The 26,560-nt window shown below is 35.3% G+C and overlaps 1 protein-coding gene across 30 annotated transcripts in view; it reads right to left on the bottom strand.

The window, feature by feature from the left end:
* LOC143230176 (C-Jun-amino-terminal kinase-interacting protein 4-like) overlaps nt 1-26,560 on the bottom strand; it is a 92,558-nt gene that overhangs the window by 59,233 nt on the left and 6,765 nt on the right. For all 30 annotated transcript variants that reach the window (XM_076463263.1, XM_076463270.1, XM_076463264.1 and 27 more), the window contains exons 4-8: nt 18,787-18,857; nt 15,150-15,235; nt 12,168-12,324; nt 10,235-10,385; nt 6,650-6,776 (exon numbers count right to left, since the gene is read on the bottom strand). In XM_076463263.1, the coding sequence (XP_076319378.1) occupies nt 6,650-6,776; nt 10,235-10,385; nt 12,168-12,324; nt 15,150-15,235; nt 18,787-18,857 (592 nt within the window). The remainder of the gene's footprint in view (nt 1-6,649; nt 6,777-10,234; nt 10,386-12,167; nt 12,325-15,149; nt 15,236-18,786; nt 18,858-26,560) is intronic.

The raw sequence follows: 26,560 nt of genomic DNA, 5'->3' as shown, positions 1-26,560 counted from the left end.
TTTTATTTCATTAAATATTGCACCTAAGAACATAGAATAATAACATACTCAAAGTAAGTAATGTCCTGTATTTATCATTATTTTTCTAACTATGGGATAAGACTCTTCAAAAGTTCAGCTAAACTTTTCAATACGATTCCCACGAGAATAAAGACAAACTGTAGGGTAAAGTGGAGACTTGTTTAAATGCTTTCTTATGAAATTAACAAGTTAAAACTTACATAATATGAACTTTGACTTATTAACTATGTTTTGATGCCAAATTTATTTGTGTACAATATCAATAATTCTTAAATAACAGGTATCAGTTTGTGTGCATGTCAGGAAGTTTTAGTGAGTTACATTCATAATTAAAAATAAAGAAACGTGCATAAAAACATAGCTAACAATCCAAAGGTTGATTTGGTGTTTTATGACACAAAGCAGCTAGGCTGTCTGCAACAAATATCCAGTAAAAAGTTAAAAGTAAATTAAGTAAAATTCATAAAATAAAATTATGATAAAACAAAACAAAGTTTAAAAAAACAACATAAACAACATAAAACCAATGTTTACATCTAGTCTACAATATTAAGAGAAAAACTAGAGTAATACAAGTTGTAAAGGGCTTTCTTTAGCATAACTGTAGTTATCATAACTCACCAGGAAGACTAACAGGTAAGTACAAAAACCACTGTCAGTCACCTGACATTTGTCTTTCCATTCCTGGTTCCAAGTTATCTGACGTTATGGCTATTTTCAAAAAGTAAAGTAAAAAGTTTTAAACAACTTGTAGTAAAAGTTATTATTAAACTCACCGGGATGACTAACAGGCAGTTCAAATAGCAACATTAGTCACCTGAAGTTGGCCTTTCCAGTCCTGGTTTCAAGTTACTTAACATTACAGCCATTTTCTACTCTCAAATTGAACTAGATAAACTTTGATTCTTAAAAGGGAATCAGATTAAAGAAAGGTCTAATGTATAAATTAAAAAACTTAAATGGCATTAAAAAAGATTAATGGCCTTTAAAAAATTAAAAACATTACCAAAGTGGACAATGTCACCATCACCAATAACGTATTGTGACCTGGTGCATCAGTTCCAAATAAAAGAAAATGATGAATTAAAAACTGTGACCAATGCATAGTCTACTTAGAACAACTTCCTCTTTCCAATCCTTACAGACGCAAGACAGCCAAAGTCCAATATAGAGTTTTATTTGGAAAAGCTTATTTTTGCATTGCTCACTCCAAGTCAACTGCCAGCTGGCACAGAGCTGAGCCTTGATTACAGGACCATATTCCATTCCTATGGAACAGGCACAGCTGTGATAGTGCCAGAGCAGACAGATTTAGCTGTGGTGTTGGCGAGCTTGCTTCCGCAAATACCAATGTGGTCTGGTATCCAGAAAAACTTGATTGAAGTGGATGTTAAAGAGAAATGGGCCAGTCGGTTTTGAATATCAGCGAGAACAGGGTGTGAATTAACATCAAGCGATTCCAGGACCAGTAGAGAACTAAGCGAGTCAGTATAAATAATGCAGTTTGAGTACTGCTTAGCTTTATGTAATCCAGGACAAGAGAAATAACATACAGTTCAGCAGTAAACACAGAAGCTGTAGAGAGGATTCTGCACTCAACCACTGAATCACAACAAACCATGGCAGAGTCCACACTGGGTTGGCAAGACGAGATTTAAGGAACCAAAAAAAAGATGAGCATTAACCATCCTCTCTTAGGTCTTACAGATACAGGTAGTCAAAGTAACTGGACAGTAGTTTGAAGGAATCTTAGGATCCTACCCAGACTGAGAGAAAGGTAGGACAATAGCCTGGCACCAGGCATCAGGAAAAACATTCTCCTGCCAGATCCGGTTAAAACAATCAGAAGAATAGCAAGAGAAGCAGGAGATAGATGGCACATCATTTCATAGTGTATATCATCAGATCCAACTGATGTATTGCCAGACCAATGAAGGGGCTATTTGAGTTCCACCAGCATAACGGGACGATTATAGTCAGAGACAATCAGCTCGAAAGGAAAGAGGTGATCTCTCTGCCCGAGTCTTGATAGCTAAGAAGGTGGAGGAAGAAGCAGAAGTGCTAGATACTTGGCAAAAGTTTTCACCCAGAATATCGGCAATGCTCCAGGTATCAGCTACTTCCTGGCCATCAGAGAGCAAGATCAAGAGGGGGACAGAATTATATTGCCCACTGACCTTTTGAATCTTGTCCCATATGACTATAGAACTGGTGATAGAAGATATGCTGATTGTGAACTTAATCCAAGATTCCTTCACACTTTGATGTCTTATCCACCTAGCATGTGCATGGGTCTGCTGGAAAGTGATGAGGTTCAAGAGTGTGGGATATCTACGGAAAGTATCCCAGGCCTGTTTTTGAGCCTTCCATGCCATGTGGCAGGCAGGATTCCACCACAGACTAGGATACCATGGAAAACCTGTGGAGGTTTTAGGAATACACTGAGCAGCTGCTTGTATAATACAGTCAGTTACTGCTGCCACACAGTCATCTACTGATGGCTTACACACAATGGCAGAATCAAGTTCTGTGAGAGCAGTGAAAGAGAGCCAGTTTGTGTGATCCAGCTTCCACCAGAGCACGTAGGTTGGGTGGCATCGACCACAGTCAGTCTCTCTCAAGATTATGGGAGAATGATCACTACCTCGTGGACTATTGTCAACCCTCCATGAAAAATGGGAGAATATGGAAGGGGAGCAAACTGAGAGATGAACAGCTGTGAAGTACTGACAAGGTGCATGAAAATAAGTAGAAGAACCAGCATTGAAAATAGAAAGGTTGTGATCAGAGAGCACACGCTCTAGAGAGCAACCCCTCCTATAAATATCAGCACTCCCCCAAAGGAAATAATGTCCATTAAAGTCCCCCCAGGATTAAAAAGGGAGACGGTAACTGTTCAATGACAGCATCAAAGTCCGATTGATCATATGTCTCTCCAGGCAACATGTAGAGGGAACAAACAGTGATGCTATGACTCAAGGAAACACAGATGGCTACTGCCTCCAAGAGTGTGTTGAGTGGCAAAGACAGTGCAGGCACATGCTGATCAACCAACAGTGCCACCCCTCCAAGCACTCATCTCTCACACAACCTGTCATTTCTGTACAAAGAAACCACTGAAAGGTGACTGTATCGGCAGGTGTCAGAAATGTTTCCTGTAAGGAAAGACATACAAGATGGTAGGAAGCAATCTATGTTTTGATGTCATCCAGATTAGAACGTAAACCTCGACAGTTCATTGTATCAAGATTGCCATTCCATTTCTACTTGTATGTAAACAAATTGGGTGAAGAACCCTTCTGTTTACAAGCATGTCTTTTTTTCTTTACTGTCTTTATTTGAGGGAGGTCTATCGACCTCCATGGATCCTGCCCTGGGTTGATTGGGGAGGTCTTTGCTGTTGGAAGAGGATTCCAGTGACTGAGGACATGAACGAATGATTGTTTTGTATCTTGGGGTGGGAAAAGAAGATGCATCTTAAAAAATGCCTGTACCCAGAACCAAAGGATGTGGATCTTGGGATTTGTTGGAATGTATGTAAAGGACAGAGATGGGTGTTGAAGTTGATACATCAACTTTTTTAAACATGGAGGTCAAAACTTTTTATTTGTTTTGAGAATGATTCTTTTGGAGGCACAGAGAGATCTGTCTGAACACCCACTGTAGTAGTAGAACAGAGTGCAGCAGCATACGTCCAAAATGAAAAGGTAGACAGCAACTTTCGAACCTCAAGATAAGTAATGTTATGAATCATTTACAAAGGATGCACCTCTTTTTCTTCCAACCATTTTGGGTGAGAACAAAAGTAAGATGGGTGAGAGTCACTGCAATTGATGCAATGAGTGTGCGTTGCACACTCCCAGGCATAGTAGTCTTTGCCACCGCAACAAGCACACATCAAGAAACCACATGAGGTCTTTGAGTGATTGAAATGTTGACACTAGAAACATCGGAGAGGGTTTTGAATGTATGGCTGTACCCTGCAGTTAAGATAACCTGCCTTGATGGTGGCAGGTGGACATAGTGATGTAAATGTCAGAATAAGGATACTGGCCAGCATTGTAATTCCATCTTTGTGAGTGGAGAAATGCCTCATTGCAGAAACTCCTTGAGTGAGGAAACCAGCAAGAATCTCTGACTCAGGGATGTTCTTCAAATACTTCTCAACTATAACTTCTCGTGATGAATTCAAAGTAGCATGAGGTGTAACCTCAATAGGTATATCCCTAATTGCCTTTGAATGCAAGAGGAGTTCACTGTGTTGAGATGTGGATGTTTCCACCAATATGTCACCAGATCGAATCTTCTTTACCGACTTTGGAGAGCCAGCAAGTCCCTCTAGCCCCTTCTGAATGAAAAAGGGAGACATTTGCTCTAAAGGTTTGTCTGAAAGAGAATGCAGGATAAGAAAAATGACGTACAACAGGTGTTACAGATGTTGAAGATTGCTGCTCAGAATCTTCAAGATGTGGTCATTTACCTATGGACTGTTTTTTCACTATTTTATTTAAGTTTTTATTTGGAGAATCCATAATAATAAAAAAGGAAACTTTTTATTACGAGAGGACACACTACAGTGTCAAACAAGGACACTGCAACAACGCCAGGGTTTCATTAGCACGATACCCAAACACCAGCATCAGATGCAATGTCCACAGCAACATATGTTGAGAACATCCAACACTGATACTTGGTTGACCCTAGCCCAAGTGGACCAGCTGATTGACCCTAGGGGCCACCCCAAAGCTGCCCGTCTACAGGAATTCAAGGCCAAAATGGTGCATTAGGGTTGGACCCCTCAAACACCAGGATCCTCTCCTCCCCTTTGCGGGTTGCCACGCATGGCAAACACGTGAGTGGATGTTTAGATCCCAGAGGAGGTAGAATGAAAGAATGCAACCTTCCCTAGGAGGTCCCCTCACCACATACAGGAATCAACGCTGAGAGGCAATCCAAAGGTCAGTACAAGTTCTTAATTTTATAACACGTTATTAAAATTTAAAAATTATATTTTCTCTTTAAACATCCCCTCTTCTCTAATTTACTTACCACATCTTCAAAAAGTGGGAAAATTAATGTAAATTACTCATTATAATTTTTCATCACTCAAGCAAATCATAATTTTTATAACCTTCCATGTTCAGTTCCAAAGCCAATAAACAGAAAATCAGAACCCTCTTCCACACCCACCAGCCACATCTTCTCTTTATGAAACTTACAACAGTTCTCTATAATATTTAATACTATATTGTTCATATCTAACAGAAAATCAAGTTTTATTCTAACAAATGATGTTCTTTGTGATGCTGATTTCTGTCCACAGGATTGCATATTTCCCTTTCAATTCAAACTTTATTATTAAAGTAACTAAAATGTAAAAATATGAAACTTTTTAGGTTAGGTGAAGTAAAGAATAATGATATTAAAAGTTTTTCACAAGGTATACTTGACAGTTATCTGTGCATTATGTAACTTGATATGGTAATGACAACTCTATGTTTGCCAACTTGTTTACAAATTTTATGGAAGGTATATTAGTTCAGACACAGATCAAAGGGTGATAAAACAATAAATTTTAAGATGTACACTGTTATCAGTTTAAAACTATCTAGGATAAATATGTAGTTTCACATTACCAACTAAACTCATTCTAAAAAGGAAAAAAACAGTGATTTTGATTCATTTCAAAACTTTTTTTTTTGGTGGTTACAAGGTCAAACAATTTGACCAACCTCATTTATATAAAATTAGGATGGAGCAAAGATAAATGATAAAGATATATTAAACTAACTTATATTTATTAAGGAGGATTTAGAGATTACACAATGAAAATCGAAAATATTCACATGAATAAAAGTATTTTTAATCTTAACAGTAATATCACTTTGCATCTGGAACAATAAACAAAACTACTAGTTATATTCACAAACATGTTTTATTAAAAATACTTAATAAAAATCTAATAATTAGTCTTGTAATGTTCACTGATAATGGTGTGAAGATATAATACTATATTGAAAGTTATAGTATGGAAACTAAATTGTTGCAAACTCTGTCAACTGGATTGAACCCATGTGGAAAGTGATGAACAAATTACATTAAATTTTGTATCTAACTCTAAACATTCATGACATACTCACACAGGCCTGCCCATAGTTAGAGAGTCTAATACCTAATACTTTTAGCACATTTTAGCTATTACTGAAAACACCTAAATACTAATTAAAGCACAGGTTAACTACAACTGTAAGCACATTTCAACTACTGTAAACATAATTAATTACTACTGTACTACTTGGCACTAAAACACACTATATACTTTTTATACAAAGAAACACTAAAAACCTAGTGCTGAACCTTACAGTTTTTTCCATACATACAAAAAGTACTAATAACTTGGTATTGAAACTTCTCAAATAAACACTAACTTTAACACACAGCTCTTTCCACACAAACAAACATAACTAATAACTTGATAGTGAAATATACAGCCCTTTCCATAAAAACAAACACTAACGATAACATGGTACTGAAACTCACTACTGTACATAAGATATGTACAAACACTACTACGAACATGATATTAAAACATAACAGTTCTTTCTATACATAAAAACACTGAACTTACCTTTTTAATGAAACTTTATCAATCCCTATACTACTGTCTTGAGAAATATCTTCAATGTCTTCCAGTTCTGGAGTGGTACTGATAACATCTGATAACTCAGCTCCAAATCCATCAACCCACCCATCTCCTAAACATATAAAGTTTATATTATAATCTCAGTTGTCCATTATGTTTAACTGGATACAAAGCTGAGCAGTACATTAACACCTTCATATTTTCAGTTTTACATAATTATAAAGAAACAACAGACTCATGGGTGGAGAAGCTCTAAACTCAGAAAATAATTCATGTAGAGTGAGGCTGACCCTTTACTTTACAAGCACTATATACACTCAAGTCAGAAAGTAAATAAAGAGGTTGATTCTTGTTTTTACACTCACATGTCCTGAATACAGATTCACACCAAGTTACTCTATTGATGAACTGACTATCTGGGATAACAATAATTTGTTTTTGTGACAGTGAGTGTTGGTGACCCTGACTGGCCACACAAATTCTAAATATTGCTTTAAAAAGGAAATCAACACACATACATACATACCCAAAGGTTTATTTTCTCTTCTTTTAATGTCTGTAAAGATAACTCCATTAACTTTGTCACGTTTTTAACAAAGTTCTAATTTTCAAAAGCAAGTTGCTACAGGCTAACCCTCTAAACTTTTATCTCTCATTTCTGCTAACCCAAAGTTTTTCTCACTTTCAAACAGGCACATTATAACATACCACTTCAGTGTGACAAACAACATAACTTATCAAAAACATGCATCATGGTAATATACCCTTTAGTGTTAGAACCAGATATAATCATGGTAATGTGCCTTACAGCATGACAAACACAATAAACACCTAGTCACAAGCAGATACCATTATGATAATGTGCCTTACAGCATGACAAAAAATATAAACACCTCATCAGAATCAGACACTGTTATGATAATATACCTCACAGCATGACAAACAACATAAGCACCTCAACACAAACAGACACCATTATGATAATATACCTTTTAGTATTAGAATCCAGATACTATCATGGTAATGTACCTTACAGCATGACAAACAACATAAATACCTTGTCAAAAACAGACACCATTTTGGTAATATACCTTACAGCATGACAAATAGAAAAAACAGCTCATCAATCATGATAATATACAATTTAGTTTTATAAGAAACCACAGACAAGATATGACAGTACAACTCACTCAAGTGTGGCACACAAATCAAACAGTTCTTCACAAACAAACTAATCATGACAGTACAACTCACTCAAGTGTGACAAACACAACAAACAGTTCTTCACAAACAAACAAATCATGAAAGCACAACTCACTCAAGAGTAATTGATGACAATGAGAAACCCACTTGAATTAAAAACTGATAAAACTAATAATAAAATCAACAAAATAAAACACTTCATCAAAATCAACAAATTTCCTACAAAAATCATTGAAAAAATTATACGCACAAATATACACTGTGAATAACACAGTCAACAACAGACAAATAATAATAAACTCCAAGAAACAACAAACTACAAAACTCTACACTGCTGCATACCATATATTACCAATATCAGTGAAAAAAACAACCAACATTTGGAAAAAAACATAATGAAACAGAATATTCCAGTAAACAAATTTATTCAAAAACCAGGCATAAAACTAAAGTCTATGCTATGTAAAAACTACAGTGACAAACATAACATCAACATAATTTATAAAATACAATGCAACAACTGCCACAACTTCTGTATTGGAGGAACAAGCAGAAAAATGGAAACCAGATTCAAAGAACACAAAAAAAACAAAACACCTTTACACATTTTTGAACACTGCAAATCAAATAAACACAACATAACCATAAAAAACAACCAGATACTGAGTAGGGAAACATAAACATATGCAAAATCAAAGAAACCCTACTTATATAACAACTAAAACTAAAAGTAAACCATTATAAAGAAAAATCCTTTATACCAATAATAACCTAAGATATACTGCAACGCCACCTACAATCTGGTACCTATTTACAATCTCGTCCCTAAGATGTCCATACATGGTTAGTTGCAAAGTCTCTTTGTTAACCTGAAGATGACCTAAGAAAGTCGATACGTTGTTCTCTAATTTAGTAGAAGTTTTAATATCCATACCAGCTGTCTTGAGATAAATTTTTATGTGAGAGTAACACATCGAATAAATATTTCTTTACAAAAGGCTAGGAATGACATAAGACTCAAATGTCACAATCAACTGAATGTCACAAACAGATGTGATACCTCTTACCAAACAAACAAGTCATGACAACAGAACTCAATATCACAAATATATGTGTGATATCTCTCAACAAACAAGTCTCATGACACAATCAACTCCGTCACAAAAATGTCATGATAATACAACCCATTCTAACCTTACATGAAAATATCTATTCAGAAATAGACCTGCATAACTTTGTGAACTACTCAAGAGCTGCAAACATAAAAGATACTTCCAGTTTCATAGCAAAAAATACTACAAGTGATGTACATTACTACATGTAGTCCAACCTATTCTTGGGGTAATACAATAATCACCAATTATTAATATTTTATCCAGTATGAAAAATGGTATCAGAAAGTCCTATGTGTGTTTTTAACAAAGCCACGGTTATATGTTTGTGCCAAAATATCACATTATAAAAAAGTTCAAGAGAAGCAGTAAAAAAAACAAAAAAACATTATTTACATCACAATACAATAATAAACACTGGAAACATTACTGAGAGAATTAATCTACCAAAGTGTTGCCAAGGTAACAAATTCTCTATAATTAATAATTACTACTTGAAAGTGTCAATATTTGGTAAATTACAGAATTGAAAAGGGTAATAATTGTGAAACATACAGTTTGTTTTACACAATTCTGTAAATAAATTCGTCAAACATCAATGACGATGTTTTATATACAATGATTGGAATAATTTAGAAATCAGAGAAATTCTCTCAATGAACTACCAAGACTAGCAGTCAGAACATGAAAAATTAAAGTGAAAACTATAAGTTGAACTTAAAAACAAAACCAGGCCTAATACAATGGATGCACAATTGAGAATACTGAGCTAGTTACCAAGCCAACTGAAAGAGTACAAAATCAAGTTTCAATAATGGAAACAGATAGGAGGTTTAGTGTGCAGTTTTTGTTAGTATGACTGCTGAATAAACTAATGATAAGACATTCATATAACAAAGGATTTTACCTTGCTTATTTTCAACAAACATCCTCATTGCATTACAAGTAAACATGGAAACCATTTTAACGTTAAACAGTTGCAATATCATTTACACACTGTTCAATACATAAAACCTAACCTATACTATAAAACAGTAGAGTGAACAGTTCATTATGTATGTCCATGTAAGATAAAAACTAATTCCACTGAGTGAAAGTATACCATAAAATTCAGCATATATCTATGAAAACCGTCACTGAAATAACTACAGAATAAAGACACTTAACTTTTATTCACTTCTAATAGTCCATTTAAACACAAAGTATCTTTAAAACTCTTGTTGCATTTTCACTAATTTAGAACAACAAATCCTACGTGTGGCTGTGCCTCTGTCATTTTGAAGTATTTGCTCAGTCAGTTGACTCTTGTCTGACATTTCTTTACTGGAGAAGTCTAGTGTGGATCTTGAACTGGTTCCTGGTGCATGATTTGTTGGAGATGTTATTGTTGAGGGAGACTGAATATCCTGAAGAAGTTCACAGAAAATATTAGTTGAAATTTATATACAAAAAAAGGTTTAAAACAATGATTAGTAAGTTGTATCACAAAGGTTGTGGGTTCTAAACTGACTCACAACTAGCCACTGTGTCCTTGAACAAAACACTATCTCATAGAAACTTCAGGCTATCCAGTTGTGTGATGAATTACGGATCATAGGGAAAGGTTAAGCTGTAATGGGATGTAATATATCATCATTATCGCTCACTTCTGTAACAGTAATGGGAGCAAAATCTCATTCCTATATCCCTCTAAGCATGTGAGATCAGTAGCATTGTGTTCATTGGATATTTTAGTCTTGAGAAGCAAAGATCCCCTTAACCTACACTGTTTTAAAGTCATATTAGCTGAACTTATCTAGATAACAGCCTATTCAATCTTCAAGACAAGAAAGATCCACTAAATACTTTATTAGTGGTATAATATGAGGTCATATGTCCAAAATACAGAAAGGACTATATTAGATCAGCCACTAGAAGGCTGTGCAGTAGAGCAAAACAACACTGTGATGATAACCTACAACATCAGTAGTATTACCAAATGATGTCTAAACAAATGTCATGATGTGCCCACATCATCCTCCACTCCTGGGAAGAATTAAAACTTGAATACTAGAATCTCTAGCCATTAAGCTATTAAAAAACAAAAAAAAAACATAGGATGAGCACACTGGTGCTACATCTACAACTGTGAAAACACAAAGAACATTAACTTTGATATTATTACTGGGTGTAAATAAAATTGTTAGCTTCTGTAAATGTTAAAAGTTCCCAATTACAATTAGCAATGGTTACTTTAGAACCATCAAAAACTGTATGCCACAACATGGCTAGTTTTTATAAAAAAATGTATGCTACAATATAGCTACCTTTTATTAGTAGTAAAGTTTATACAACTAACAATGGTTATCTTCTGTAAACAATACAGGTGTTTAAAAGCTGCTACTAACAACTTTTGTAAACACTAACATTTGGAGGAAAAAAACAACAAAGTAATAGAAGTCACAAGTTAAAGTCACAAATGTGTATACAGCACACTACACCAATTAGATCTGGTGTCTAAGAAGCCTTCCACCCCATACCAGGGCTCATTCAGGACACACCACCATTAATTCCAACTATGGACAGTTTCCTTCAACATGACTGAGAAACTCACAACTCTTATTTTAGCATTCCCAAATTGTTAATAATAAATAATGGAATTCATTCATTTGAAAGATGGTATGAACAAGTTGGCCTTCAACAAGACAAAAATTCACATTATTTGAATGATATATAAAAACACAACTGGACTGAAACAAGTAGGCTTAATATCCATGATAGAATAATGTGACATGATCTTAATTATACTATTGCAAATTGCAAATAAAAAAATGTTTTAAAAATCACACACGACTTTATGTTACCCACAGGTCAGAGCCCAAGAGACTTTTTATTTTACAGTAGATCTTATCAAAAGGGTTTGGAAAGTGAGATTTACATTACAAATATATGCACTCTGTGGCTTTACAATGATTCCTTACCTTCTGGCATTCAATATTAAAACTTCATGTGGTTAATTATTTCAAGGATATAAAACATTTAAAACAATTTAGATATTTACCTGAACAAACAAAGTGGACCATTAAATGTCTCAGCTATAATTCAAAAAAACTTAACCATATTCTACAGACAAGATCTATTGATGTGTTTCATCTCAATCTCTTCTTAAACAAATAAGAACCATAAAAACAAATAAAAAAAATACTTGCATGGAGCTCGCTTTTGAGACTGGTATTAGAATCTGTACTGGGAGAAACGATACTTGGGAAGTCCAATGGACTGTTAAGAGGTTTTACAAAGGAATCCCCAGAGTTCATATTAAAGAGTGTTCCTCCTGACTTCAAGTGGGACAAATGATATCCAGTCCTGCTTAAAGAAATTACAATCAGACTGCCTTTCTAGCTCAAATTTCTTTATAAAAAATAAAATCACTGATAATATAATACATGTTTTAAACAAATAAAACTGAAATACTCAAATATTATTCTGAATAACAATCTTTATACAAATAATTGGTTTGAAAATGTAAATTTAAACAAAATGTTGAAGGTGTGATCTATTTAAATACATGCACTAACAATTAAAAACATGATGCTCGTTTAGTTACAAAACTCAAGAAATTACATCAAAATGTTTACCTATCTTAATCACAGAAAACATAACTCATACCTGACCTTAACCTATCATTTATCAACTAGTTCCAGGTGATGATGTACATGGATCCAACTTTAATCTGTCACTAATGACAAGTCCCATACTATTGGTATAAATATATTTTTCCCATTTTAACCTGCTATTAATGACTGGTTCAAAATTATCGTATAGATGACATAAATTTTTAATCTGTCATTTAACAAGCAGATCCAGATGATGATATAGATGGATTGCACTTTAACCTAGCCTTACAACCCAGTTACAGGTAATAATATAGACTGATCCCATTTTAGCTTGTCTTTACTGACCAGTTTGAGGTAATGATACAAGCACAATTGTTTAAAAACATGTATTATTCTAACATTCCAAAAAAAAAGAATAAAGACAATGTATTTTTAGATTATCTGAAAAGTTTCTAAAATATTGTTAATGAATGTTTCTTTTAATTGTATATAGTATATGTCACAAGAATGTCCAACACAATCCAGTCTACAACAGCACCTCAGGTAAGGTTAGTTTTCCCGTGAATAACAAACTTCCCTGGATTGTTAAAACTTAATAGATCAGATATTTAAATGCCTTATTCAAATACTTTAAGTTACCAATGTGACTTTTTAAATATCCTTTAAAACAATTAGTCTCTACCAAACAACTCACAGGTCACATCAAGCTTATGAAATCCTGATTTATGGTCCTTATAATGATTAGATATTGCAAAAATCTTGGAGAATGATGTATTCTCCAACAGCTAAGACAAAGTCCTTCATCTAACAATGACTGAGAACAATTGTTTCAAGCTACATAGTGTGGCTTGGAAGGCACTACTCGAGTAAAAGTATCCACGAAACAAAATTATTGGGACTGAAGTCTTACCAAACATATGAAAATAAAAAAACAATATATAAAACAATTAAAAGAAATATTAATTTAAAAATGAAGTAATCAATCAATAATAATAAAATTAACTTTGTTTTCTAGTTTTATAAATAAAAACTCTAATTATAATAATTTTAACTTCAGCATTGTACATTGATCATCTATAAAATTCAAAAATTTACTCAACAGCAGCTAATACAATAAAAGTCGAAAGGATCAACGGTACTAGCACAATAAGAGTGGAAGGAATCAAGGGTACTAGCACAATAAGAGTGGAAAGAATCAAGGGTACTAGCACAATAAGAGTGGAAAGAATCAAGGGTACTAGCACAATAAGAGTGGAAGGAATCAAGGGTACTAGCACAATATGAGTGTAAGAAATCAAGGGTATTAGCACAATATGAGTGGAAGGAATTAAGGGTACTAGCACGATAAGAGTGGAAGGAATCAAGGGTACTAGCACGATAAGAGTGGAAGGAATCAAGGGTACTAGCACAATAAGAGTGGAAGGAATCAAGGGTACTAGCACAATAAGAGTGGAAGGAATCAAGGGTACTAGCACAATAAGAGTGTAAGAAATCAAGGGTATTAGCACAATAAGAGTGGAAGGAATCAAGGGTACTAGCACAATATGAGTGTAAGAAATCAAGGGCACTAGCACGATAAGAGTGTAAGAAATCAAGGGCACTAGCACGATAAGAGTGTAAGAAATCAAGGGCACTAGCACGATAAGAGTGTAAGAAATCAAGGGCACTAGCACGATAAGAGTGTAAGAAATCAAGGGCACTAGCACGATAAGAGTGTAAGAAATCAAGGGTATTAGCACGATAAGAGTGTAAGAAATCAAGGGTATTAGCACGATAAGAGTGGAAGGAATCAAGGGTACTAGCACGATAAGAGTGGAAGGAATCAAGGGTACTAGCACAATAAGAGTGGAAGAAATCAAGGGTACTAGCACAATAAGAGTGGAAGAAATCAAGGGTACTAGCACAATAAGAGTGGAAGGAATCAAGGGTACTAGCACAATAAGAGTGGAAGAAATCAAGGGTACTAGCACGATAAGAGTGGAAGGAATCAAGGGTACTAGCACAATAAGAGTGGAAGGAATCATGGGTACTAGCACGATAAGAGTGGAAGGAATCAAGGGTACTAGCACAATAAGAGTGGAAGGAATCAAGGGTACTAGCACAATAAGAGTGGAAGGGATCAACAGTACTAGCACAATAAGAGTGGAAGGAATCAAGGGTACTAGCACAATAAGAGTGGAAGGAATCAAGGGTACTAGCACAATAAGAGTGGAAGGAATCAAGGGTACTAGCACAATAAGAGTGGAAGGGATCAACAGCACTAGCACAATAAGAGTGGAACGGATGAATGGTTCTAGCACAATAAGAATTGAAGTGATGAATGGTACTAGCACAATAAGAATTGAAGGGATGAATTGTACTAAGTTATAACTTAGCTGTCATTTAGAGATATTCAACTTCAACATTCTGATATTTAACCATATTTCAACATTAAAGATAATGCACTGTTTTCCAACTAGTTCTGATACTTTCAATTATAAGCTATTACTTTGTTAACATGTAGTAATTGATATTAATGCATCAGAAAATAGGGTTTTTAATATTTCAACTAGAAATCTACAATAAAAAGCTTACTTTTGTTTGTTGGATAGATTTTCTAGTCTGTCAGTTCCAAATAAAATCTTTGTCCTTTCCATGTAATCCATGTGGGTTTTGAACAACTGGAAAATCAAAATTACGTCATTCTTTCACAATGTAACTTTCCAAAAATTAAAAATTACTTCAATTTATGGATAAACAATGCATAGTGTTTTCAACATGGTTCTCATGAGACAAGAAGTAGTTGTTTTACCTTTATCTTACATACTGTTATTTAACGATACATTACATTGAACAACTTGGACAAAATCTTTCTTGTACACCTATTCACAATTGTCTTCTTTAAATCTTGCTACTTTCTATGTTAGTTGAATCTATCATATAAATGGTACTTTGAAACTGAAATATACCACAATAATGGTATATTTGTAAATTTGTTTAAATAAAATAATACAATTCATGAACTCAAATGATCACCATAAAAGAACTTTAACAGAAATAGGTCTAGAATGACAATACCAAGAAAACCAATAAAGCCTAAAGACAGAGACAATTATATGCAAAAATGGCTCGTTTTGGTTGAGAAAAATATTCAAAAAAGTGTTTACTTAATTTAGTTGTGTATTGTTGATGACCTAGGTCACATGGTGTATTATACTCTAATACTCCGTTGTTTGCTTATATAGATTTACACGTTATATCTGATACATTTAAGTAGCTGAAGGTACTGGCCTTTATAACATTTATAACTAATGAAGTGTCACATATTGAACTATGATGCAGTAGGCCTAGTTTTTACTTTCTGCAGAGTAGCTGCTGGTGCAAGTAATTAATAATATAATTATTATTGTACATTAACACCAATCCTTTAACAATAGCTAATAATATTAGAAGGCAATTCTTTTAATGTGTACATTTTATTACTTAATGTGTTGTTAATGTAAATACATTAATTATTCACACACAACACTGTCATTATCCAAACAATATTTCAGGTTAGCATAATCTATTTACGTTATAACTAGCAAACATTACTCACTATAAACATCAAATCTATAGTTTAAAAAAAGAAGGTTACCAGAATTTTATTTACTAGTTACCACCAACGTTTGGTTAGTGGGATGCATCTGGTCAGCGCACGAAAGATGATCCATGACCAGATGAAAAGTACCATGCATAGGACATGTAATAATGCAAATATGAGGTGAGTGGCCCCAGCTGAAAAGATCTAATGACCAAAACATTGGTCTCTGAACCTGCTGCCCCCATGCTGGGTGATGTGTGTCACTGCCATAGAATTTGCAGAAAGAATCAACCCCAGACAATGTTGGGCAAGGAAAAGGAAACAACATAATGACCAATATATGAACAGAAGTTACGAAACAGCCATATGTAAAGTACTGAAATTTTCAGACAACTGGTCAGAAACATTGTCATGATTGACCCATACTTGCCATGCCCAAAGGGAAGTGTCCTTGAAAAGACAGATTGGGACAGGAAAATTGAAGCAGAATATATGTCAATGTACGGCTATTGCCCACCACCAATGCAGTTGATTATGCACAGAAGGAGGAATGGAAATCTGGGTGAAAAGTGCATACCAATCAAGGTTCTATCATTTGTGAAATGTCCTCTGAAGGCATCATTTATGGAATGACTGAGGGGAACCAAATCTCATTGAGCAATAGAACCTTGCAAGCAATAAGTGATTAAGCCAAGACAGCATGATGAATTGAAATTCCATAAAACTTCTTTGTGAATGAGAAGGCAGAGCTCAACAGACATTCGAGTCAAAAAAACCTCCAACTGGACAAGAGAGTAAGTGGGTTAATGGAAGGACATCTGCATGCTGACCAACCAGCCCATCCAAGCTGCCAAGTAAAATTGTTTGATTCCAGTTTAGAAGGAGCCAAGAGATAGCTAGCTATATAATACTGAAATCTCAGTCCCTGAGCATGAATATAATGTGCAAAATGCCCTAAAATTTGATTAAATACTCAAGATGTCAAAGCAAGTCCAAAGTGAAGAGTTGGAATTGATTAACCAGTCTGAGAGGAACAAACTGAAAAAAAGAATTAAAAAGAGGTGACATACGAGGTAAGTGTAGCATACCTCCATGGAAGATATCCACAACCTAGGAAAAATAAACTACCTCAGGTAAAGAAGGGCTTCAAGATAAATTTAGATATTGATATAAAGAACTTGAAACACTCAATTACTGGCTGCTAATCCACAGTTATCATGGGGACAATGAAAAGACAAGAACAAAAACCCCAAAAAAAGATAATGAATAGGTTTGACTGCCCAATGCCAGAGCAATTACTGATCTACCTCTGACAAATGCTGGTTGATCATAAAAGTATGAAAGGAAATCAGAGGCAGTGAATTCCTTTTTTGGGAGGATGGGGTGAGGAGGAGACAAATGGCAACAATATCTGTTAGACTGGAATTCCAGTGAGCTGATTGTATCTGAGGCCCAATAATTTCTAAGACTGTATCAAAGACACCTAAAGGAGGTATTACTGAAAACCTTAAGATAAATCAAGGTTAAATGGGCCCAAATCAATATAGCATCACAACCTCTAATGTCCCAACAACATAGAAACCACACATGTAAACTAAGAGGGATACATAATTCAAGAGTCATCTCCAGATATGTTAAAAGAAACCTAAGAACTACTGATATATAATTGATAGGCAGCCTGATGGAAGGAAAGGACGAAATATACCAAATTTCTCATAAGTTGCAGCATGCTAATCCCTCCCATGTAACAGCAAAGCTAAATGATCAGTATAAGCCCAAATATCAGGGAAGGGAAGAAAGCAAAGTAATATGGAAGATGTAAGTAAAAAATATTTAAGTGACAAAGAGGAAACATCAGAAACCTGAAACATAACTTTGTGTAAACTGAATTAGACCCAGGAGACATCACAAGACAGGTATGGCAAAGACTGACAAATTCTGATGACAAAAAACGAGAGACAAATTCTTCGTCAACAGCAAAGGCTCAGATGCATCAGTGAGAGCCTTGGAGAAGCCTGGGAATAATGGATGGACCATGCAAAGTTCAATCTCCTGATGCATAAAACAAATAAAGCTGTCATCAGGTTGCCCATATGAGGCCTGTAACCCCCCAAATGGCAATGTGAACTCTGGAATTGGTAGCATGGAAAGTTCATATCAAACATGAGTACAGAAACAGAAGTAACTTAAATGAATGGGTGAAAACACAGAATCAAGTTGAATAAATCAAATTAAGTTGAAAATTAACCATTTTGGGAGGAAAACCAATCAAACGTGAAGCAAAGAAGAAACAAAAGGCCACATCTAGATTCAAATTCTGCAAAATAAAAAGTGAAGGTTTAATAGTGGAGTGTAGAGGGAATCACGTGAGCATGTCATACTCCTACTGGTTAAGAGATGAAGCATGACGATTTGTATATGTTGGAAACACCCAGTTTCAACAAGTGTTGTACATGTAAAGAAAAAGTTTGTGTATAGAGGGCAGCACTGAATAGGAACAGCTAATTTTGTGCAATTTTACTTCATAGTTTTAAAAATTTTGTCAGTATAAGAACTTATGAGGTATGAATTTAAAGCTATTCTTACTTCAGTAAAAAGTTGATACAAAAGATTTTACTTTGTAGTTATAAGACATTTAGCTATTCTTACCTCGGTGTATCTTTCATGTAATTTTGAGTATTCTTTTTTCATATCACTTTCTTTTTCTTCTAATCTAGAAGCTATAAAAGAACATTACATATTAACATCTTATATACGTCCATAATAACAATGGATCATTCAAATGGACAGAAACAACAGATTTTTTCACATCCAGGTCATATCATACCCATAAAACATACTCTGAGAGAGAACAGTTACAAGAACGAAATTCTCACCTTTTACATTTTTAATACATAACATTTCTTAACTTTAATCAATGGAATAATTTTAGGTGCTGAATATTCTGAATTACACCAAGCATAACTTACTCAATCAGAAAATTTTTTTTAGATAAATGTATCAATTTCTGAATTAATATCACAAAAAGTTTACTGTAGTATCAAGGAAAACCAAATATGGTATGGAAACTTAATGTAAAACTACTGGTGGTTTGCATGCAAACACTTAATACAAATAATAAAATGTTCTTGTTTCCTTTAGAAAATAATATGCTTGAATTATGATTTCAAAAAAAATTTCTGTAAATGGGCCATAAAGCTATTATCAGGACAACTAACCTCAACACAATATCAAGTTAATTATAGACAAACACGATAACAACGAAGCTAAAAATGATTTAATTAATTAGCCTAACACAACAAGACAATTACAAAGAAACAAGAAATATATAACAGTGAAACTATATGAACATCACAACAATTAACCTCAGCACATGATAATTACAAACAAGATTAATACAGGGTGTTTGGAAAGTCACTGTGAACTTGTATATTTCTTAACAGACATGTTTCAATATAGAATACAGGAGTTAAATATGAATGACAATTTTGTTTATAAACACCGCTATCAGTTGCTGGCTTGAAATAGACTGAATAAAATATGATTACAAAACTGCACAGTGACTTTCCGAACACCTTGTATAATAGTGAAACTATAAGATTAAAAACACAAGTCTGAGCACAAGATAATTATAGACAAACAAGGTTAATATAATACTGAAACAATAAGATTAGAAACACTAGCCTGAGCACAAGATAATTACAGACAAACAAACTAGGTTAATGTAAGTGTAACTATAAGAAGATTAGACATACTAGTCTGAGTACAAGATAATTACACACAAACAAGGTTAATATAATACTGAAACTATAAAATCAGAAACACTAGTCTGAGCACAAGATAATTACAGACAAACAAACTAGGTTAATATAAGTGTAACTATAAGAAGATTAGACATACTAGTCTGAGTACAAGATAATTACACACAAACAAAGTTAATGTAATACTGAAACTATAAGATTAGAAACACCAGCCTTAGCACAAGATAATTACAGACAAACAAACTAGGTTAAGGTAACTAACTATAAGAAGATTAGATATACACGTCTGACTACATTAATTATAGAGCAGCTAAGTGATTCTGACATCTTAACCTTAATTCATGCTGGTAAACTTATTTCCCAAGAAACATTATAAAGTGAAGACCAAAGTCAGTACTTCAGAAAAAAATTATTCTTTTTATAATATATTTATAGGCCAGTTAAAAATACCACATAAATTATACTAATTCTGTTTTACTGTTTGTTTTAAAATATGTAATTGAAAGCTACATTAACCATTTTTGAATAATCAGTTTAGTGCAAAAAGTGTAAGGTTAATGAACACAAGCTTTTAGAAGCAAAAGGCCCTAATCCTGAAGTATTTATTTGTATGTATACCTTTTATTTATTGAAATAAAGTTAAAAAAAGCAGTGCATGAGGGACATAATTGTTTAGACATGATGTGATGAACACTGAACTTTTATTTACCATAAACTCTCCGCATTTCTAGTGGATAATTTATTACCCTTAGCAGTAGTCAGAAACAGTTCAAAGAACAATAAATCAATAGAATTAGATGAAGATGAATGTCAAATGTTACAGGATGTTTATAATTAATAATTATAAATTTTTGTTACAATCTATAGTTATTCTAAAAATAAAGGGATAATTTAGATTTATTTTGTATATTTATGTGGAGGTCACAAGATTGGTCATATGTACAGGGTCCATATAGTGTTATGGTATAGTAAACAGATAAAATTAAAACCCATGCTGAAAAACACTTTTAATATTCATTTACGAAGTTCTAGAGATTATGGAAATGAAATATGAAAACTGTAAGATTAAATATTTTTTATTCTAAATATGAAAATTACCTTGTACTTAGACTAGTCACAATCTGAGTCAAACAGAGTAAATTTACAAACAAATATTTAGTAAAACTACTTCATCAAAAATACCAATTTTTTGTGCACAAAATTCTTGTAATGTTTAATAATAGATTACTAAATTTCATAAAGATATATTGCAAATTCAGAATTATGGTAAACATGTTTTTCAGCACATGCTCTGTTCAGTGGCTAAATAATAATTGAAATTAGTCATAATTGTAAATAATAACTTTGACTAGTTGATTAACTTAGTGAATTACCACAATAATCTATTAACCTTAACAACCACAAATTAATCAAAATTAATAATCAGCTTTTTAATAAACATTTGTCTATGAATATAGGGACACCGAATGTTGACTGCTCTGAATGGAAAATGGTTTTCATGGTAAGTATAAAATACTTTTCTTCCCCTGAATATTTCAGTATTTCATCTGTTATTCTATAAAACCTCTTAAATAAATAATAAATGTTTTGGCCTTGTAAAAATGCATATTTTATCAACTCTAAATACATTCAGCCAAGTGGACCAACTTTGTAACAACCACAAAATATTAAGTGAAAATTTTCCTATACTGAAAATGTATTTCCAACACTTACCTCCCTCCTCTCACAAGATTAGCTATTCCTATTTGGTGATACCCTCTATACGTGAACTTTTTTGTTATGTCTGCCATAAGCCTTCTGTACTCTCTTTTGGAATCATACGATTCCAGTAAATCACAACGTACTGCTTCACCACCAACATATTACACTCATACAACACACGTGACTCCCTGTATGTGCCTCTACTGAACTATTACTTTTAAGTTTGACAAATCACAGGAAGCACTGGAATTGAGTGGGGAGGAAAGGTGGGAAGTGTGAGAAGAGTGAAGTAAAGAGAATACATTTCCATCACAGAAAAATTATAACTTCTAATATGATACTTCCCTCATCTCACAAGGTTAGCTAGAATCCCACATTGTACAAGAGGTGGGAATGAAGCAAGGAAAGAACACATCTCCCAAATGCATCTGAAGTGTATCTGTATATGAACGTGTCAGGTCCAAAGATCTGAAGAGGGGAACTGCTCCACTTTTGATCCATGTGTACTCTTCATGCAAATGCAAGAAAAGAGAGCAGAAAAACAGAAGAGTGTGTCCAGATGGGATAGAACATGGTAGTGATTTTAACTGAAAAAAGACATATTAACTCAATCCCATGATACAAAAGTGGGTAAATAGGGATGTCCTATTTATCTGGAGTAGCTAGGGTGTGGTAGACCATACTCAGTAAATGAACTACATTCAAATCCTCCTCATGGGATAATGACACCCATGAAAACAAGTCAGTCTACCAACATCAAGAGACCAAAAAGCAGAAAATAGGTTTCAAGGGATATGTGAAACAAAAAAAAGAAACAGGCTGTAACATAGGTAAAGGAATGGAGTACCATAATAACATTCCAATCTTGAATAGCAGGTTGTCTAAAAGGTTGATGAATCCTGAAGGAATGGATGAACAAGGGAAGGACAGGTGAGACAATACCCTGTGGTAATGGGAAAGATGGAATGTACGTAGTAAGGCTGCCTGATAACCTGAAATTGAGGAGATCAAAGAACTCTGGTTGAGAAGCCATATGAGAAATTCTGAGATACCAGTAACAGTAGGATGAGTAACAGTAAATACAGTAAATCCCCAAGTCAGGATCCACGAAAAAAGATTTTTCCATCCATGATGATATATGACCATGGATAAAGCACAGATGAAGCAAGCCAAATGAAAGGCAACATGACGGGAGAAAATGGATCTCCTCACCTTAGGTCAGACAAAAACCAGGCGCGAAGACAGAGGAAGCAAAGCGCAGGATAAATAACTGGTGATTGGGGGTGACAAAGAAGGTCAGATAATAAATAAGGAAACCATGGTTTAGTCGACAGTCAGGATTGATCAGAAGGACCCAACATAGGGTGATATGGATAAGAGAATTTGCAAAGCTACCTAAAAATGAGAGGATGAAGGAACAACTCTGATGGGCAAACTGTACAAGGTTGAATATAAGTCACGATCATTGAAGTGTTGAAATAAATCATCACCAGACAGTGTCTGGCAACCAAAAGAAAGTGATATAAAACTAAAGAATTATCTAGGAGCTTGAGAATATTGAAATGTAAATAAAGACTGTATGTTAACAGACCAATAGCCAAAAGCTCTGTGGGGGTCAACACATGCAACCCTAGCTCTGAAGGGATGCATCTATAAATTGAAGTAAGTCTGGACAAGAAGGAGAAAGCAAAAAACCTGCAAATGATTGAAAGTCTTGTCTAAGCACCAAAGAATATTGTTCACCAGAAAAGGAGGAAAGGTAATGGAAACAGCCAAGAAATCCTAAGCAAGGTTCCACTGATCTTGTAGGACACACTAAAAGGAACACATGTGCACAGACAATGAGGGTGAGAGATGTTATAGAAGAAAGCATTCTTAAACACAATGGAACTTTGCATACAGAAAGTAAGAGAGGGCAGATATGGTGTGGCAACTGGATAATTCTCTAGAACAGAGTCAAAGAAGGTTGGACCTGCTGTCTGAAATAAGTACTGAAAAAGATACCTAAATGCTCAAGGTATTGAGTAGGACATAGGAAGGGCTTTCCCAATACAATCACCCAACCCACCCAATAAGCTTGGAGAAGAGGCTGATGAATACAACTTAGAGTTCTGTTCAGAACAGATCAAAATTAGCCAGTCATCCATGTAAAAATAAAAATGCAGCCCTGGGACATGAAGATGAAAAGCAATTGTTCTCACTACCCAACAAAAAACATAAGGAACAGAAGTTAGCCCAAAAGACAGGGGACAAAATTGAAACACTGCTTCTAGATGGACAAACTGAAGGTAAGGACAAGACTGTATCAAAATGGTAATAAAGAATAAAAATGGTATTAAAAAATGTTCATCTTGGTCATTCATAGACCTGGAGAAATTGACCACCAAAGAGTGAGGTAAGATTCAATGGCAAAATGTTGAAGGTGAACAAAATGACAGAAATGTAACAGACTGATGATAGGCCTCTAGTCAATGGTCTTCTTGGAAACAACAAACAAACAAGAGTAAAATCCTAAAGAAGGATGTGGAATAGGTTCAATAGCCTGTTGCACGAGGAAGTCTTGTATTGCTTCTGAGAGATGTTGGCAAATTACGGGACCCAGAGGAAAAGGGAAGGAAACAGGAAATGAGGCAAGAAATGGTATTTTGAGTCCCTCTAATAAAACCTGAAGAACCCAAAGATCAGTAATGAGAGGACAACAGTAAGCTCTAACTGAGATAAACAAGTAATCAGAAGAGAAAGGGTACAATGATGTTAGGCAGATGCCACCAAACACCCCAAGGATTTTGGGACCATATCAAAGATAAAACACCATAAAAACAAATACATACATAAATTCCAGGAATAAGGAATGGGTAAACAGTTTTGAGATAAGATATCATGGACCTAAAAATCCCAACAACAGATAAACCACACTTGCAAAGCTAGAGCTGAAGACAACAAACTTGGCAATGTGGAAGTAAGGAGGGAGAGGATGTCCCCATAAAATCTCTCAGAAGAGCAACAGACAAGAGATAAATAGTGGAAAAGTACTGAAATTAAATGGAGGCAGGAAAAAGGGGTATGGTGAGATGAACAAGGTAATAGAGACTCACCACAAAATAGGTAAAACAGGTCCTAACATTTGTCGGTCAAGATATTGACAGCCCTATGGTAAGTGAGTGTATACTAAACAGAAGCCTGCAAAAGATGAGGCATAAAAACACCACTGCCCAACTGAGAGGCAAATTGGATGGCATGAACCCAAATATTGGAGTTTGGGAAGTATAATAATCCAATAATAAAGAATGTGGGTCATAAATACAGGAGCAAGAAACAGAATTTCACATACCTGAGAAATAAAGTAAAAAAAAAATGTGGAAGACCAAACAGAATCCTCAGGAAGGGCATGGGAAAAGACAGAAAGTTTGGAAAGTGTAAACTGGCAATTAAACTCCTTGTCAGCCTGCCCAGGTTCCACGTTCAGGAGTAACTGGTGCAAGTTCTGGACACCTATAGCATTCATTCTCCCAATTAAACTCCTTGTCAGCCTGCCCAGGTTCCACGTTCAGGAGTAACTGGTGCAAGTTCTGGACACCTATAGCATTCATTCTCCCAATTAAACTCCTTGTCAGCCTGCCCAGGTTCCACGTTCAGGAGTAACTGGTGCAAGTTCTGGACACCTATAGCATTCATTCTCCCAATTAAACTCCTTGTCAGCCTGCCCAGGTTCCACGTTCAGGAGTAACTGGTGCAAGTTCTGGACACCTATAGCATTCATTCTCCCAATTAAACTCCTTGTCAGCCTGCCCAGGTTCCACGTTCAGGAGTAACTGGTGCAAGTTCTGGACACCTATAGCATTCATTCTCCCAATTAAACTCCTTGTCAGCCTGCCCAGGTTCCACGTTCAGGAGTAAGTGGTGCAAGTTCTGGACATCTATAGCATTCATTCTCCCAATTAAACTCCTTGTCAGCCTGCCCAGGTTCCACGTTCAGGAGTAACTGGTGCAAGTTCTGGACACCTACAGCATTCATTCTCCCAATTAAACTCCTTGTCAGCCTGCCCAGGTTCCACGTTCAGGAGTAACTGGTGCAAGTTCTGGACACCTACAGCATTCATTCTCCCAATTAAACTCCTTGTCAGCCTGCCCAGGTTCCACGTTCAGGAGTAACTGGTGCAAGTTCTGGACATCTATAGCATTCATTCTCCCAATTAAACTCCTTGTCAGCCTGCCCAGGTTCCACGCTCAGGAGTAACTGGTGCAAGTTCTGGACACCTATAGCATTCATTCTCCCAATTAAACTCCTTGTCAGCCTGCCCAGGTTCCACGTTCAGGAGTAACTGGTGCAAGTTCTGGACACCTATAGCATTCATTCTCCCAATTAAACTCCTTGTCAGCCTGCCCAGGTTCCACGTTCAGGAGTAACTGGTGCAAGTTCTGGACACCTATAGCATTCATTCTCCCAATTAAACTCCTTGTCAGCCTGCCCAGGTTCCACGTTCAGGAGTAACTGGTGCAAGTTCTGGACACCTATAGCATTCATTCTCCCAATTAAACTCCTTGTCAGCCTGCCCAGGTTCCACGCTCAGGAGTAACTGGTGCAAGTTCTGGACACCTATAGCATTCATTCTCCCAATTAAACTCCTTGTCAGCCTGCCCAGGTTCCACGTTCAGGAGTAACTGGTGCAAGTTCTGGACACCTACAGCATTCATTCTCCCAATTAAACTCCTTGTCAGCCTGCCCAGGTTCCACGTTCAGGAGTAAGTGGTGCAAGTTCTGGACACCTACAGCATTCATTCTCCCAATTAAACTCCTTGTCAGCCTGCCCAGGTTCCACGTTCAGGAGTAAGTGGTGCAAGTTCTGGACACCTATAGCATTCATTCTCCCAATTAAACTCCTTGTCAGCCTGCCCAGGTTCCACGTTCAGGAGTAACTGGTGCAAGTTCTGGACACCTACAGCATTCATTCTCCCAATTA

This window comes from Tachypleus tridentatus, chromosome 10, assembly GCF_004210375.1.
Source record: "Tachypleus tridentatus isolate NWPU-2018 chromosome 10, ASM421037v1, whole genome shotgun sequence".
Taxonomy (NCBI): domain Eukaryota; kingdom Metazoa; phylum Arthropoda; class Merostomata; order Xiphosura; family Limulidae; genus Tachypleus; species Tachypleus tridentatus.
The sequence above is the reverse complement of the archived record's forward strand: the minus strand, read 5'-3'. Positions and strand labels throughout refer to the sequence as shown.